This window comes from Chiloscyllium plagiosum, chromosome 48 (assembly GCF_004010195.1).
Source record: "Chiloscyllium plagiosum isolate BGI_BamShark_2017 chromosome 48, ASM401019v2, whole genome shotgun sequence".
Taxonomy (NCBI): Eukaryota; Metazoa; Chordata; class Chondrichthyes; order Orectolobiformes; family Hemiscylliidae; genus Chiloscyllium; species Chiloscyllium plagiosum.
This window is the reverse complement of record NC_057757.1, coordinates 2243527-2260812: the sequence shown is the minus strand read 5'-3', so window position 1 is coordinate 2260812 and position 17286 is coordinate 2243527. Positions and strand designations below refer to the sequence as shown.

Below are 17286 nucleotides of genomic sequence, written 5' to 3'. Positions count from 1 at the left end.
GGAAGGGTTTGGAGGGATATGGGCCGGGTGCTGGCAGGTGGGACTAGATTGGGTTGGGATATCTGGTCGGCATGGACAGGTTGGACCGAAGGGTCTGTTTCCATGCTGTACATCTCTTTGACTCTATGACCCGAAGCATTAACTCTGATTTCTCTCCACAGATGCTGCCTGACCTGCTGAGCTTTTGCAGCAATTTCTGTTTCTGTTTATGATTTCCAGCATCCGCAGTTATTTTGTTTATTTTTTTTTCCCTCTTCAAATCACCCCGCTCCCCCCTGCTTTAACCTTCTATGCTCCAGGAAAAAACATGACCAATCTGTAACCTGAACCACTAGACGAACACTTGTTTTCCCAGATAATATCTCTGTAAAATTGGCAGGAAAATAACTTTATAAAAGAGAGATTAAACAATTCCATTTCATTTCCTGAAAAGCCTAATTACTGACTTTTACTGACTTAGTATTTGACCCCCCTGCCATCAAGCATTAAAACTTCAATGTGAATTGCTAAAATGAATAATCTACATATTTAATCTCTCCCTTCGTTGATGCGAAAGAATTTATATCTCCACCATTTCTCTTGCCTTTTATAAAAGGGTGATTATAATGCATGAAGATGCTTATCAGATTCATCCTAACCAGTTTCACAAGGTTGGGCTGAGGCAACTCAGTGACATGGTGGAACTCATATACAAAGAAGAACAAAGAAAATTTCCAGCCCAGGAACAGGCCCTTCGGCCCTCCAAGCCTGAGCCTATCCAAATGTACTGTCTAAACCTGTCAGTCAATTCCTAAGCATCCATATCCCTCTGCTCCCCATCTACTCATGCATTTATCCAGACGCATCTTAAATGAATCTACCGTGCCTGTCTCTACCACCTCTGCGGGCAACGCATTCCAAACACCCACCACTCTCTGTGAGAAGTACTTGCCGCGTGTATCCCCCCTTAAACTTTCCACCTCTCACCTTGAAAGCGTGACCTGTCGTTATTGAATCCTTCACCCTGGGAAAAAGCTTGTCTCTATCCACCCTGTCTGTACCCTTCATGATTTTGTAAACCTCAATCAGGTCCCCCCCTCAATCTCCTTTTTTCTAATGAAAAAAACCTAACCTGCTCAACCCTTCTTCATAGCTAGCACCTTCCAAACCAGGCAACATCCTCGTAAACCTTCCCTGCACCCTCTCCAAAGCATCCACATCCTTTTGGTAATGTGGCGACCAGAACTGTACACAGTATATAGGTAAGGGAGCGTGTCTAAATCACACACTGAAAATTACCCTGATCTGAAACGTACTGGGTGAAGGAGAGGAATGTCCATAAATGCTTGTTCTACCCAACATTCTTGAAGTCTCCTGCGATTGATGGGTCAGATGCCAACTGGACTATTGCATGTGGCTGAGCCTACCGCCTTAGATATTGGCTTTCATAGATTCGTGCAGCGCAAAACAGCCCCTTCTGACCATTGAGTCTATACCAACATAAAGGTGCGTGGATCTCAATTTCCTGCATTTGCCCCATACCCTTGGATGTTATGATATTTGAAGTGCTTGTCCAAATTTTTTTTTGAAAGAGGTTAGAAGGTTTCCGACCTCCCCAGGCAGCGCATTCCAGATTTCTGCCACCTGCTGAGTGAAAAGGCTTTTTTCCCCAAATCTCTGAAGCTGCTGTCCCCCTCTCCTGATTGACCCTTCAGGCAAGTTAGCTGCTCTCTGTTCACCCTGTCCATAGCCCCGTAATCTTGTACGCCTCAATCATGTCACCTGCCCCCGCTTCCCCTGCTCTGAAGGAAACAAACAGTCTCGACACTCAACATAGCTGACCTCCTGGGCCTCCTCCACCGCCAAATCCTGGCCACCCGACGCCTGGAGGAAGAACGCCTCATCTTCTCCAAACATAAGGGATCAATGTGGATTTCACCAGTTTCCTCATCTCCCCTTCCCCTCACCTTATCCCTGATCCAACCCTCCAACTCGGCACCGCCATCTTGAACTGTCCCACCTGTCCATCTTCCTTCCCACCTATCCACTCCACCCTCCTCTCCAACCTATCACCTTCACCCCCCACCTTCACCAACCTGCCACATTCCCAGTGACCTTTCCCCCAGCCCCGCCCCATTCCCAATTATCTCTCAGCCCCCTTGGGCCACCCCCTCATTCCTGATGAAGGGCTTATGCCCGAGACGTTGACTCTCCTGCTCCTCGGACGCTGCCTGACTGGCCGTGCTTTTCCAGCACCATTGCTTGTTGAGTCTGAGAGCTGAACTCGCTGGGATTTGCTTCCTTTGCTCTGAGGCGGGAGTAGCACAGATTGGGCTGCTGAAGGGCTCCTGCTTTCCTGAGAAGATCGCTCCCCCCCTTGTGGGCGAGACTACAAGTGGGCACTGTGCCACGGTGCTGCCTTGTTGAGCCACTGCAGGCCCTGTGTGGTGCAGGGGCACCCACACAGTCCCATCCGGAGGAGGGAACTCTGGCGACGGTGAAGGAATGGCCGATATCCTTCCAGATCAGGACCGCGCGTAACCGGGGACTCTTTGCTCACCTTTATCAGTGCCATGGTGAGGATGGTCCTGATGGTCAGAGCCGGGCTCAGTGCCCGACGAGGGAACCAGCTGTGTTTGGCTGTTGTAGGTCTCATGCCATTGGCTGAAAGCTGTCTCAAAGGACTTGGCCAGGCAGACGGTGATGGCCTTGGCTTTCTCTGCATTGCTACAGAGGAACACGCGACACTGAAGCTGCCCTTTGCTCTTGCAGATGTAGAGGAAGACGTTGGTGTGCCCGATGTCCGCCGTGCAGTAGGCGATGTCGTGGAGGTAGGTCTTGGTGATCTGCCGTCCGCTCGAGATCTCCTTCACCTCCAGATAGCGTGGCCTCACCACCAAGGCGTGGTCCTTACAGGCCTTACCGGTATCCTTACCCACCAGGCGGTTAACCACCTCCCGGGTCTGGTCCACCTGCAGCGAGTAGATTTTCTCCATGCCCGTGTAGTGCACCTTGAACAGCGGATCACCGTGGGACAGACTCTTCGTCTTGTCCTTCTTGAACCTTCGGAAGACAGCTGGAGAGTTTTTAATGCTGTGGATGAAGTGGAAATTGTTAAGCGACATGATCTCGAATGCCTCAGGGTCGGTCCTCCTGCCAGGATTTCTCTTCAGCTAAATCAGTCAGACCTGAATGGGGAGAGACAAAGAATTTCAGACAAGACAATACTTTTTCTCTTGGCCCACCCCTAACGGAGTGGCTAGTTCAGAGGGTAGATCAAAGTTAACTGTGTTGCTGTGACCCTGGACAAGGACTGGGTAAGTCCGCTTCCCGGAAGGATGTTAGTTAGCCAGACGGGTTTCAAAAACAGTCCGCGTCAGAACTGACCATTCCCTGAGGCTACATGCTAGATCCAGTTGGAATTCTGCCAGCTGGTGAGATTTGAACCCCATGTTTCTTTCCCCATCCCTGCCCCCCCCAGAGGGCAGGACTTGACTTTGAGTGCCCACGACATTACCACTGTCTCTGTGGGTGGGTCTTGTTGCATACCCTGCCCCCCCCCCCCCCACCACCACTCCAGGTCTGACCCCAACAGGGTCGTGAACACAGCCCAGTCCATCAGCCAGACCAGCCCTCCATCCATCCATTGACACAAAAACAGAAACTGTTGGAAAAGCTCAGCAGGTCCGGCAGCATCTGTGGAAAGAAACGTTTCGGGTCCAGCGACCCTTCCTCAGAACCTCCCCGTTTGTATTTCCTCAGGAAAGCAACCAACGTAATCAAAGACCCCTCCCACCCTGGTTATACTCTCTTCCCTCCTCCTCTGAGGGGTAGAAGATATTAAAGATTGAATACACTTATGAATAGATTCAGGAACAACTTCTTCCCCGCTGTTATCAGACTTTTGAACAGACCTCTCAAATGTTAATTCCGAGCTCTCTCTCTCTGCAACTTCTCTGCAGCTGTAACACTGTACTCTACACCCTGTTCTGCGACCCTGATGTACTTTGTATGGTATCACTGGCCTGCAGAGTGTGCAAAACAACACTTTTCATCTTATCTCGGTTCATGTGACAGCAATAAATCAATCACAGAGGCACCCATGCAGGCCAGAACAGAGATCAAATGCTCTGTGTTGTTGCTCACACCCACTATCCAGTTAACTTTACCAACACTTCCCCCACCCCCCGGGTCTGAGAGTCATAGAGATGTACAGCACGGAAACAGACCCTTCAGTCCAACCCGTCCATGCCGACCAGATATCCCAACCCAATCTAGTCCCACCTGCCAGCACCCGGCCCATCTCCCTCCAAACCCTTCCTGATCATATAACCGTCCAAATGCTTTTTAAATGTTGCAATTGTACCAGCCCCCACCACTTCCTCTGGCAGGTCATTCCATACACACATCACCCTCTGCGTGAAAAAGTTGCCCCTTAGGTCCCTTTTAAATCTTTCCCCTCTCACCCTATACCTATGCCCTCTAGTTCTGGACTCCCCCACCCCAAGGAAGAGACTTTGTCTATTTATCCTATCCATTCCCCTCATGATTTTATAAACCTCTATAAGGTCACCCCTCAGCCTCCAACGCTCCAGGGAAAACAGCCCCAGCCTGTTCAGCCTCTCCCTGTAGCTCAAAACCTCCAACCCTGGCAACATCCTTGTAAATCTTTTCTGAACCCTTTCAAGTTTCACAACATCTTTCCGACAGGAAGGAGACCAGAATTGCACGGATCTGAGTTGGCGTGGCAGCTTACACTTTTCCTTCATGTTGTAACTTGGAAGCGATGATCCAGACTCCAAATCCTTCCCGTCACAGGCTAAACAGGAATCTCACCTGTTCTTAACCAGCTTTGGAGGGATTTGCAAATCGACACTCAAACCGATTTGGTCCTGCAGCTGGTCTCGAACCCAGTACTTCTGAGCCAGAGGCAGGGAGACTAACGCTGCACCACAAGAGCACCTGGATATCGCTTACTCAAGGGTATAAAGGGATGAGGTCAACCATCACCAATTTGTCCATCCAGAGAATGGCGAGAGAGAGAAAGAGAGAGAGAGACAGAGAATGGAATTTTCCTCTTTCTGTAACACCTTTCACAGCCCCAGGATGACCCAGCATGCCTTGTCAGCAACAAAGTAATTTTTGGAGAGCAGTCACATTTTCCAAACGCAAATGCAGCAACTAATCTGGGCAGAGCAAACTCCCGAAAACAGTTAGTGATCTGACCATCTGTTTCTTTTTCTCTCCTTGAATGACATTAGCGAAGGGTCAATATTGTCCACAGGGATGACACACCCGTCACTCACCTTTGAGATAGGTGCCCAGCGCGTTCCCTTTTGCACCCACCAGAGAGGGCAGGACAGGATGGTACCTTCAGTCAATGTCGCAGTCTTTTGGCACTGCACCAGGGAATGTCAGTCTGGATTTTGGTTCTCGGGTTCCTCGCCTGGGACAAAGTTCTGGCTCAGAGTCAAAAGGGAACTGAGCCAGAGTTAACATACTCCCAAAGCACATGGAGACTGTGAGGAGCAAATGTCCCTGTCTACCCTTTCGTGACTTCCCCTCCACAGTACAAATGGGATTTGGTAACCCACTCACACAAGCAATTGCCACAATGACCCTAAGCTGACCAGTCAACCCATTTCACCTGGACTAGTACTTTTGGACCTGCACCGTTTTGATTTAGAGACAAGGCATGGCAAGATCCCATCACTGGCGGATGCTCAGGTGGAACGAACACACACACACACAAAGCAGGATACTCTAGAGGATAAGACATTGAGTATGGCAGTTGAGAGGTCAGCCGCACAGGACATTGGTCTGGAACACTCCATTCAATTCTGGTCTCCCTGCTATAGGAAGGATGTTATAGAGCTATCGAGTCAGACAGCATGGAAACAGACCCTTCGGTCCAACCAATCCATGCCGTACGTGAGCCCAAATCAAACTGGTCACACCTGCCTGATGTTGTTAAACTTGAAAGGGTGCAGAAAAGATCTACAAGGATTATGCCAGGGTTAGAGGGTTTAAGATACAGGGAGAGGTTGAATAGGCTGAAGCTGTTTTCCCTGGAGCATCAGAGGCTGATAGTTATAAATCCGTGAGGGGCATGGATAGGGTGAATAGGCAAGATCTTTTTTTTCCCCAATGTAGGGAGTCCAAAACTAGAGGGCTTAGGTTTAAGGTGAGATGGGCAAGAGTTAAAAGGGACCTAAGGGGCGACATTTTCATGCAGAGAGTGGTGCGTGTGTGGAATGAGGTGCCAGAGGAAGTGGTGGGGGCTGATACAATTACAGCATTTAAAAGGCATCTGGATGGGTACATGGACAGGAAGGGTTTGGAGGGATATGGGCCAAGTGCTGGCAAATGGGGCTGGATTAGGTTGGGATATCTGATCAGCATGGATGAGTTGGACCGAAGGGTCTGTTTCTGTGCTGTACATCTCTGTGATTCTATATCACAGGCTGCCTCACCATGACGTGCCCACAAACTCACTTCTTCCTAAAATCACAGCGAATGCAGATTTGCTTCAGTCACAGCCATTCGTACACCATGACCCGTGTGGAGAAAGGATCGGGTGACTCTAACTTGCAACAGAATGTACATACCTGTGTCCAGGGGGAGGCTGCAGATTGTACTGTGGAACTTGTTCAGTAACCGTCCAGCCCTGTCGTTACTGACTGAGCTCTTCCTAATCCTCCTGCAGTCACAGCAGCTCACCCACTAATTAAGTTCTAAATAATTAACTCACCTTTTCCCTCGACCGAGCAGAGGGAATTAAATCTTTCCCTGGCAACCACTTGCCAATGAAACGGCCGAGCGCAAATCGAGACACGCAATGGAGTCACCGCCATAGCAACCACAATACCCAGAGCTTTTACACGAGAAGATATCATACCCTTCTCTAATATCATTGTATGTGGCACACTAAGTTCCCCGCCCCCTTGTTTATCGACCCAGAGCAAACTTATAGACAGAAACCCAACAGCCAAACTTGTGCACGGCACCCTCCCACAAACTACGCTGCAAGGAGTGAGCAGATAAAGGAGGCAGCTGCTGCATTTTGGTCAGACAAACCCGGGAAGGACTTACACGGTTAAAGGTGGGGCCCTGGGGAGAGTTGTCAAACCGGGACCTAGGGGTGCAGGTACATAGTTCCCTGAAAGTGGCCTGACAGGTGTACTGGGTGTTGATGAAGGCGTTTGGCACATTTATCAATCAGAGCATCATTCCTGATGAAGGGCTTTTACCCGAAACGTCGATTCTCCTGCTCCTTGGATGCTGCCTGACCTGCTGCGCTTTTCCAGCATGACTCTAATCTGGACTCTGATCGCCAGCATCTGCACTCCTCACTTTCACCTAATCAGAGCATTAAGTCTAGCAACTGAAAGAAGTGTGGATGCTGTCAATCAGAAATGAACATAAATGAGATCTGAGGAAGGGTAACCAGACCCGTCCGAAACGTTAACTCTGATTTCTCTTCACAGATGCTGCCAGACCTGCTGAGCTTTTCCAGCAATTTCTGTTTTTGTCATGAAGTAAAGGACTTGGGACATCATGTTATGGCTGTTCAAGACACCACATTTGGAGTGCAGTGTACAATTCAGGTCGCCCTGCTATTGGAAGGATGTTACTAATGATGCTATTTGGAACGGGCGCCAAAAAGATTTACAAGGATGTTACCGAGACTGGAAGGTTTGAGTTAGAGGAAGAGGCTGAAACATTTTTCTCCTGCAGCGTCGGAGGCTGAGGGGTGACTTTATAGAGGTTTATAAAATCATGAGGGGCATGGATAGGGTAAATAGCCAAGGTCTTTTCCCTGGGGTGGGGGAGTCCAAAGCTAGAGGGTATAGGTTTAAGGTGAGAGGGGAAAGATATAAAAAGGACCTGAGGGGCAACTTTTTCCACACAGCGGGTGGTGAGTGAATGGAAGGTGGTGATAGATGTAGGTACAGTGACAATATTGAAAAGACATTTGGATGGGGAGAAGGATAGGAAAGGTTTAGGGCCAAACGTAGGCAAATGGGACTAGTCAGTATAGGAAACCCAGTCAGCATGGATGAGATGGGTTGAAGGGTCTGTTTCCCTGCTGAATGGCTCAATCGTGTTGGGCGGTAAGGGATAAATGTTGGCCCCAGGACTGTGGGGTAAATCTTCCCCAACCCTCGACTCTTCATCAAAATAATAACTGCCTGAGAGGCTAGACAGAATCTCCGAAATGCCTCCTCCTCCGAAACACGGAATTCCTGACAGTTCACACCCCCCCCCACCGCGCTCAGCCATTAATACCACACTGTCGGTGTCAGCCTTAACCATCGCTAGCTAAGGAGCTAACTTGCAAGGAGCTAATTCAGAGGAGAGAGTGCCCGAGTCAAATACATGGAGGCTTATAGCACAAAGGAAGGCCCTTCAGCCTATCGAATCATAAACAGCCACCTAATGCCTGCGGTGGCTCAGTGGCTAGCACTGCTGCCTCATGGCGCCAGGGACCTGGGTTCGATTCTACCCTCAGGCGACTGTCTGTGTGGAGTTTGCACAAATTTCCCTGCGTCTGTGTGGGTTTCCTCCGGGTGCTCCGGTTTCCTTCCAAAGATGTGCCGGTTAGGGTGGATTGGCCGTGCTAAATTGCCCCATAGTGCCCAGGGATGTGCAGGTTAGGGGCATTAGTCAGAGTAAATGTAGGGGAATGGGTCTGGGTCAGACACTCGTCAGTGTGGACTTGTTGGGCCCAATGGCCTGTTTCCACACGGTAGGCATTCTATGAACTCTTCTCATCCCATTTCCCGGCATGTGGCCCAGAGCCTTATAGGCCTCAGCATAGCAGGTGGACACACAAATCCTCCTTCAATGTGATGAGGATTTTCTGCCTCTCCTACCCTTACAGGCAATGTGTTTTACCTCACATTTTACCTCACATTTTACCTCACATCCTCTGTAAACTTTATTCCCCACCCCCCCAGTCACTGATTCCTCCACTAAGAGGGAAGGTTTCTTTCTGTCCACCCTGCACAACAACGCCTCTGCTTCCTCAGGAGGCTAACGAAATTCAGCACATCCCTAAAGACTCTCACCAGTTTTTATAGCTGCATCACAGAAAGCATTCTGTCCGGATTCATCACGGCTTGATACAGCAACTGCTCTGCCCAGGACCGTAATGAAACTACAGAGAACTGTGTACTCGGCCCGGTCCATCGCACAAACCAACCTCCCGCCCACTGACTCCATTTACACTTGGGAAAGCAGCCAACATCATCAAAGGCCCCTCCCACCCCGTTTATAATCTCTTCCACCCTCTTCTGTCAGGCAGTGGACATAAAAGTTTGAATATATATATATGAATAGATTCAAGAACAGCTTCTTCCCTGCTTTTATTAGACTTCTGACTGGACCTCTCAAATTTCACATTTAAAGTTGACCTCCACTCTTTGTGAATCTTCTCTGCAGCCGTAACACTGTATTCCTCGCTCTGTTCTATTCCCTGATACATTTTGTACAGTATGATCGGTGGCTCAGTGGGGGTTAGCACTGCTGCCTCGCAGCGCCAGGGACCCAGGTTCGATTCCTGCCTCGGGTGACTGTCTGTGGGGAGTTTGCACATTCTCCCCGTGTCTGCGTGGGTGTGCTCCGGTTTCCTCCCACAGTCCAAAGATGTGCAGGTCAGGTGAATTGGTCATGCTAAATTGCCCGTAGTCAGGAGTGAATATGGGAAATGGATCTGGGTGGGTTACTCTTCGGAGGGTCGGTATGGGCTTGTTGGGCCGAAGGGCCTGTTTCCATACTGTAGGGAGTCTAATCTAATTTGCCTATACTGCACACACAACGAAACGTTTCACTCTACCTGGGTACATGTGACAATAACAAATAAATACCGATACTCCTCAATTTTATCCATCTTTATCATGTCCCCAGTCAGTCTCCTCTGCTCCAAGGAAAACAAATCCAATCAGTCCGATCTCTTTTCATCTCTCCAGACTGGGCAACATCCTGGTAATTCTGTCCAAGCCATCAACATCCTGGTAAAACCCCTCTGCACCTTCTCTAGTGCATCCCTCCTATAATGTGAATTCCAGAACTACATACAATAATCTAGTTGCAGCCTAACCAGCTCTTTTATACAGTTCTAGCATAACCCCCCTATCCATAAACTCTATGCTTTGGCTAATAAAGGCAAGTATCTTATCATTTTTCTCTCTCTGTCCTGCTACCTTACAGGATGGATGGACATGCACACCAGGGATGATCTTGGCAACAGTAAATGCACACTCAGTGTGAAGACCTTTACTGGTGAGATGAGATATTGACTGTTTATCGATGATCTCATCAATGGCACTGTAACGGTTTCAAACTGTGTGTGAGGATGCAGTACCAGTATTTCCAGATGCTGTCTTCCGCATTGATTTTTCAGATCCAAACGAGAGCTGGATTTATGTTTGAAAGTGATGAATTTACAGAGCTACTGAGGTAATTCTGGTGGCTGGGACTAACTAGGGTGCTCTTTCAGGAGCCAGTACAAACGCAATGGGTCCAATGGCCTCCTTCTACACTGTAAAAGGCTGTGACTCGTCCCTCTCTCCATCTCCTCCAACCCACGACGAATATCTCTGCAGTCCTCCAACTCTGACCTCCCATTTATAATCACAGCATCATCGAAGGCGGTGCCTTTGGCTGACTGGGGACCCACTCTCTGGAACTCTCCCCCCTCCCCCTATCCCCCTCAAAGCCTCTCCACCCTCTCCCTCCTCCTTGAAGATGCTTCTCTTTCACCAAGCGCCCACCATTACCTTACGTGACTCAACGTCAAGGTTTTTGGAAACACATCAGGATGTTTCATTGTATTGGAGGCACCATACGAATGCAAGCTGTTGTTGTTGTCTATAGCTCGCAGTAAGCTACATAGTGAGAGACACTCCCCAGTCTGACCAAGGCATAGAGTCATGCAGCATAGAAAAAGACCCTTCAGTCCAACTTGTCCATGCCGACCAGGTATCCTAAATTAATCTAGTCCCATTTACCAGCACTTGGCCCATATCCCTCCCAACCCTTCCTATTCATATACCCATCCAGATGCCTTTTAAATGCTGTAATTGTACCAGCCTCCACCACTTCCTCTGGCAGCTCATTCCATACACGTACCACCCTCTGTGTGAAAAAGTCACCCTTTAGGTCCCTTTTATATCTTTCCCCTCTCAATCTAAACCTATGCCCTCTAGTTTTGGACTCCCCAACCCCAAGGAAAATACTTTGTCTATTTATCCTATCCATGCCCCTCATGATTTTATAAATCTCTATAAGGTCACCCCTCAGCCTCCGACGCTCCAGGGAAAACAGCCCCAGCCTGTTCAGCCTCTCCCTATAGCTCGAATCCTCCAACATCCTTGTAAATCTTTTCTGAATTCTTCCGAGTTTCACAACATGATCTTCATGTCTTTGTAATGGGTGTTTTAAAACAAGTCAAAGGTAAGGATTTCACAGCAGAACAATGGATCTGTCCCCCCTGGGATCGTGCTGTGCACAAATTGGCCATCCCGTTTCCTGCTTTACAACAGTAACTGTAGACCATTGGCCATACAGCGCTCTAGGACCTTTCAAGGTCTAGCGAAAGGGTAGATGCAGAGATGCAATTTCTTTTTAAACTTCCAAATGGATAACGTGGGTTGTGCAGAAAGGGGGAGAGTAAAGCCAGATTTCAGCAGTTGGATGGTTAAAGGTTAATAACTTTAAAAATACACGTAAGGGACCATTGGAAATGCCTAATTTAAACAAAAACAACACTGCGTCCCACTGGGCATAGTGTTTGTAATGAACTAAATTTAAACGTTACCTCATCTGGGTCCCAGGCCTATGGCTTTTACTTCAGTTGCTAAGCAACCAAATCCAAAACTTTGCCTCAGAGACAGAAACCTAGCAAAAGTCTCAGCCCCGAACTTAGACAGGGTTGGGAGAAGCAAACTGAGAGTTAGAAACACGGAGAGCTTTAAATTCAATGCTGACAGTTATAATCCTGGTTAGAATACCAAGGTGAAGATGCAGTTGCTACTAAGAGGAAACACGAGAGGCAATTTAACCCATTAAACATAATCGTTCCCTTGGGGGAAGAGGGTGGTGCAGTACTAAATTCACTGGACTGGCAATTGAGAGACCCAAGGTCACATGATGGGGAGATGGGTCCAATTCTTACCACTTTAGTGAGGCTGAGGGAACCAGGGTAGGGAGACCGTAAGAAATAGGAACAGGAGTAGGCTGTTCGGCCCCTCAATTCTACTCCCCTATTCAATAGGATCGTGGCTGATCCAACATTCCTCACGTCCACTTTCCTACCCTTTCCCCATACCCTTTCGTTCCCCGACGGATTAAGAATCTCTCACAAGCTTCAATATGTACAAGGTCTCCACCCACAGCTCTCTGTGACAAGGAGTTCCAAAGACTCTCAATCCTCTCAGAGAAGAAATTCCTCCTCATCTCAGTCTTAAATTGGGGTCCCTTTATACTGAGACAGTGTCCTCTGGTCCAAGACCCTCCCATGAGGGGAAGCATCCTGTCAGCATTGACCCTGTCCGATATGTTTCAATGAGATCCCCTTTCATTGTTCTAAACTCCACTGTATAGAGTCCAAACCTGTTTAGCCTTTACTCACAAGACAGTGAGATGGAGTTAACATACCATTAATCCATTTATTTCTCCACCTCCGAGACTCCCAGCCTCATTCCTAATGAAGGGCTTTTGCCTGAAACGTCGATCCTCCTGCTCCTCGGATGCTGCCTGACCTGCTGTGCTTTTCCAGCACCACTCTAATCTAGACTGGAATTAACATACAGATCAGCCAAGTCTATAGAATCATGACGGGTATGGGTAAGGTGAATGGCAGGTGTGTTTTCCCTCAGGTGGGGTATTTCAAGACAAGAGGGCATACTTTTAAGGTGAGAGAAGACAGATTTTAAAAAGACACGAGGGGCAATCTTTCTTTACACAGTGGTTTGCATGTGGAATGAACTTCTAGAAGAGGTGATGGATGTGTGTACAGTTACAGTTACAGACTACTGCGACCACTAGGACTTATAACAGCACACAAACCAACAGCCACCCTCAGACAACAACTCACCAGAACGAAGGACCCGATACCCAGCATGAGCAAAACCAATGTAGTGTACAAAATCCCATGCAAGGACTGCACAAAACACTACATAGGACAAACAGGAAGACAGCTAACAATCCGCATCCATGAACACCAACTAGCCACGAAACGACACGACCAGCTATCCCTAGTAGCCACACACGCAGACAACAAGCAACATGAATTCGGACTTGGACCCAATATACCGGCCACTACAGCGGACAGCTGAAACTGACAACCGGAAGCGGCAGGGACAGGCCACTATAAATGCCGGAGGAAACACCACAAAAGCGCTTCACAGGAGGCTCCCAAGCACCGAGGATGTCACCTAGACAGGGGACGAAATGTTTGCAGCAAAAACTTCCAGCTCGGCGAACAGAACCACAGCATAGAGTTACATCATCTAAAAGGCATTTGGATAAGTGGCTCACTGGTTGGCACGGCTGCCTCACAGCGTCGGGGACCCGGGTTTGATTCCAGCCTCGAGCAACTGTCCGTGGGGACTTTGCACATTCTCCCCGTGTCTGCGTGGGTTTCCTTCAGGTGCTCCAGTGTCCTCCCACAGTCCAAATATGTGTCTGTGCTAAATTTACCATAGTGTCCAGGGGTGTGTAGGTTAGGTGCATTAGTCAGGGGTAAATATAGGATAATAGGGTAGGGGAATGGGTCTGGGTGGGTTACTCTTCAGAGGGTCGGTGTGGACTAGTTGGGCCGAAGGGTCTGTTTCCGTGCTCTATGACTCTGTGATCTCATTGAATAGCAGAACAGGATAGAGGGGCTGAATGGTCAGCTCCTCCTTTCTGCTCAGGCAGTCCCTCAGGATCGAGGGTGACTTGCTTCCACTCAGGATTGATGGTTTCTAAGCCCGACACACGATCAGCAGATCGACTGTAGTGGCACGGGCAGGGCCCGCAGAATTTGGAGGTTTGAGCGCCTCTTTTTGGACTTTGACCCTGCACATTCCCGACAAAGCCTCTCAACGCGTGCGGGTCACTCTCCTGAACAAATAGTCATAGAGTCATAGAGTTGTACAGCAAGGAAACAGACCCTTCGGTTCAACTCGTCCACGTGGACCAGATTTCCCAACCCAATCTAGTCCCATCTGCCAGCACTTGGCCCATCTCCCTCCAAACCCTTCCTATTCATATACCCATCCAAATGCCTTTTAAATGTTGCAATTGTACCAGCCTCCACCACTTCCTCTGGCAGCTCATTCATACACACAACACCCTCTGCGTGAAAACGCTGCCCCTTAGGTCTCTTTTATATCTTTCCCCTCTCACCTTAAATCTATGTCCTCTAGTTCTGGACTCCCCCACCCCAGGGAAAAGATTTTGTCTATTTACCCTATCCATGCATCTCATAATTTTGTAAACCTCTATAAGGTCACCCCTCAGCCTCCGCACTCCAGGGAAAACAGCCCCAGCCTGTTCAGCCTCTCCCTGTAGCTCAAACCGTCCTACCCTGGCAACATCCTTGTAAATCTTTTCTGAACCCTTTTCTCCATTCTCAGCGCAAGCTGGAAAAATAGCACCTCATTTTCCGCTTGGCAACCCCACAGCCTTCTGGACTCAAGATGGAGTTCAATAACTTGAGGGTTTGAGACACCTTCTTCCATGTCCTCACCCCAACCCCCATACACCAGGCCTAGTCGTCATTGTTAGCCACTTATCGCCCACATCAGGAGTTAGTCACCCTCCCAGGCTGGTCATTAGCCACTCCTTCATCTGTTCAACTGTTCTTCTCTCTCTTTGGGCTCTATCCCCACTGACTGTTTACTCCTTACCCCCTTTCCCCACCCTATCTTCTGTAATTCCCAGCTACCGTCAGTCCTGAGGAAGGGTCACTGGACCCGAAACGTTAACACTGATTGCTCTTCACAGATGCTGCCGGACCTGCTGAGCTTTTCCAGCGATTTCTGTTTATGTTTCTTCAGTCTTGGTTAATCAGGATCCATGACAAGGTGGGGGGGAAATCTGCCCGTTCAGAGAGTTTCGAAAGAACACTCCCCTCTCCCTGCTTCCCCCCACCGCCACAACTCCCCACACCTTCTTGGGATGCTGACCACCCTCCTCTATATATCTCACCGTTTGAAGTGGGAACCCATTCTGTGGGCAACGAGGCATAAATACGGACCTCTGACAGAAAAAGACCAGAGTATAAGTTCATAAGATAGAGGAGCAGAATTAGGCCATTTGGCCCATCAATTGGTTTCGCCATTCCGTCATAGCTGATTCGCTCCTCACTCCCAATTTCCTGCCTTCTCCCCATACCCCTTCGACCCATTACCGATTAAACATTTGTCTAACTCCTCCTTAAATTGACTCACTGTCCCAGCATCCACCGCACTTTGGGGAAGTGAATTCCACAGATTCACAATCCTTTGGGACAAGTAGCTTCTTCCCAACTTGTTTTTAAATTTGCTCCCCCTTGTCCGAAGACCATGACCTACAAGGAGGAAGAATCTGATCCATGTCCATTTTATCCACGCTGTTTATCATCTTGATTACCTCAATTTGATCTCCTCTCATTCTCCTAAATTTAGTGTAGGCCTAAACTGTTCAGTCTCACTTCATCTGACAAACCTCCTCATCTCTGGGATCGGTCCAGTGATCCAGAGAAATATAGCAGCCAAACTCAGTCACTGTACCTTCCTCTAGTCAAATTCCCCTGATCGCTCAAGCCTCCGGCATTTCTCCTTATTTACAAAATGACATTGCTTCTCTCGCTGCTGGCTTGTGCAGGTTGAATCCAGATGCTGAGCTGGATTGACCAGAACCACCCACAGCTTTCCAGTCTTTCAGAACAGGCAAGGCGGCTGTGTCAGAGGTAGGTTCTTACCCTCTCAGACTTGCCTCAGGGTCAATTCCTTCCCCCCACCTCCCACCTTCTCTCATAGTTTCCCGAAGCAAAACAGAAAGTTACCTCCTCCTCAAGCTTCGATAGCCTTTACTTCTCCCAAGTAAAATATATCTCAGAGTCTTTTCCTTCTGCTCTTTGGGAAGAGTCTGGGATAACTCCGCCCCACATTCCACACACAAGCATTAACAATACTGAAACTGTGAGGGGGTTTCACTTTACCTGTTTTTGCCAGGCACAAAACAGTTCACCTGTTGTGCTTCTCTCTCTCTCTCTCTCTCTCTCTCTCTGGCATTCCTCTAAGGCTATTACTGCTCCTAGCCAGTGAGGTTGGGAGTCATGACAGACGTCAGTCAACATGCAAAACGACAAGCCAGACCCCCAACGTGAACTCTCTGCCTTTGAATTTCCACAAATGTACAACTGCACTTTCATGTCGAAAGATATCTCCAGTCACAGAAAAGGAAACTTGGGCTGGAGGTTACCTGAAGGCTGGTGAACATTTTGTTTTCTTTGTCCGGCTTGCTCAGCAATCCCTTATCTACAGCAAACACACACATCTGACTACGATCAGACTGTGTGTAAAACACGAAAACCCCTCCTTCCCACTTCAAGGAGCAGTGTGGGTTACGGTTTCCAAATAAAAGACTTTTTTTTTTCAAAACAAAACTTCTGTTCGCTCCGCAGCGGGCGAATTTACAAACCCCTTACTGTTTCCCGAAAACCCCACGCCCCAGGATGAACCCAGTTTAATACAATCCCTCAGACATCCAAATAAACCACGTGGACTCACAAATAGATCTCACGAACCTCCCTCCACCCCACCCTGATAAGCCCTTCTGTCACATGTTTCCTTGTGCCCCCTTAAAATCAAGACCCCCCAGACAGATCCCGCATTAAATGTTACCTCATTAGCCCCTTAACACCAAGACCTCCCCCCCCCCAGATAAACCCCAGCATTAAATGTGACCCTATTAGCCACACAGTCATACAGCATGGAAATAGACCCTTTGGTATAACCAGTCCATGTTGACCATAATCCAAACTAAACTGGTTCCACCTGCCCGCGCTTGGCCCGTATCCCTCCAATTTCCTATTCTTTAACGTCTCCAAATTCCTTCTAAATGCTGTAACTGCATCCACCGCTTCCTCTGGCAGTTCATTCCACACACGACTCACTCTCCACGTTAGAAAGTTGTCCCTCGCGTCCTTGTTAAATCTTTCCCCTTTCGCCTTAAAAATATGCCCCATAGTTTTACATCCACCCCTCCCACCCCCACCCTTCACTCCAAACCCCAGCTTGAAGTGTTACCCCAGTAGCATTACCTTAAAGAAGC

The 17286-nt window shown here is 48.5% G+C and overlaps 1 protein-coding gene across 8 annotated transcripts in view; it reads right to left on the bottom strand.

Annotated features, from left to right (window-relative positions):
- The window catches only part of si:dkey-19b23.8, a 28700-nt gene that overhangs the window by 10645 nt on the left and 769 nt on the right, over positions 1–17286 (bottom strand). Inside the window, exons 1-2 of one of the 8 annotated variants that reach the window (XM_043683458.1) lie at positions 16435–16758; positions 2540–3167 (exon numbers count right to left, since the gene is read on the bottom strand). In XM_043683458.1, coding sequence (XP_043539393.1) covers positions 2540–3104 — 565 coding nt within the window. In that variant the 5' untranslated portion in view covers positions 3105–3167; positions 16435–16758. Of the gene's footprint in view, positions 1–2539; positions 3168–6587; positions 6681–6730; positions 7250–9050; positions 9196–11800; positions 12272–16015; positions 16104–16171; positions 16410–16434; positions 16759–17286 lie in introns of those variants that run through there. The other 7 variants (XM_043683457.1, XM_043683464.1, XM_043683465.1 and 4 more) reach the window with 7 other exon arrangements.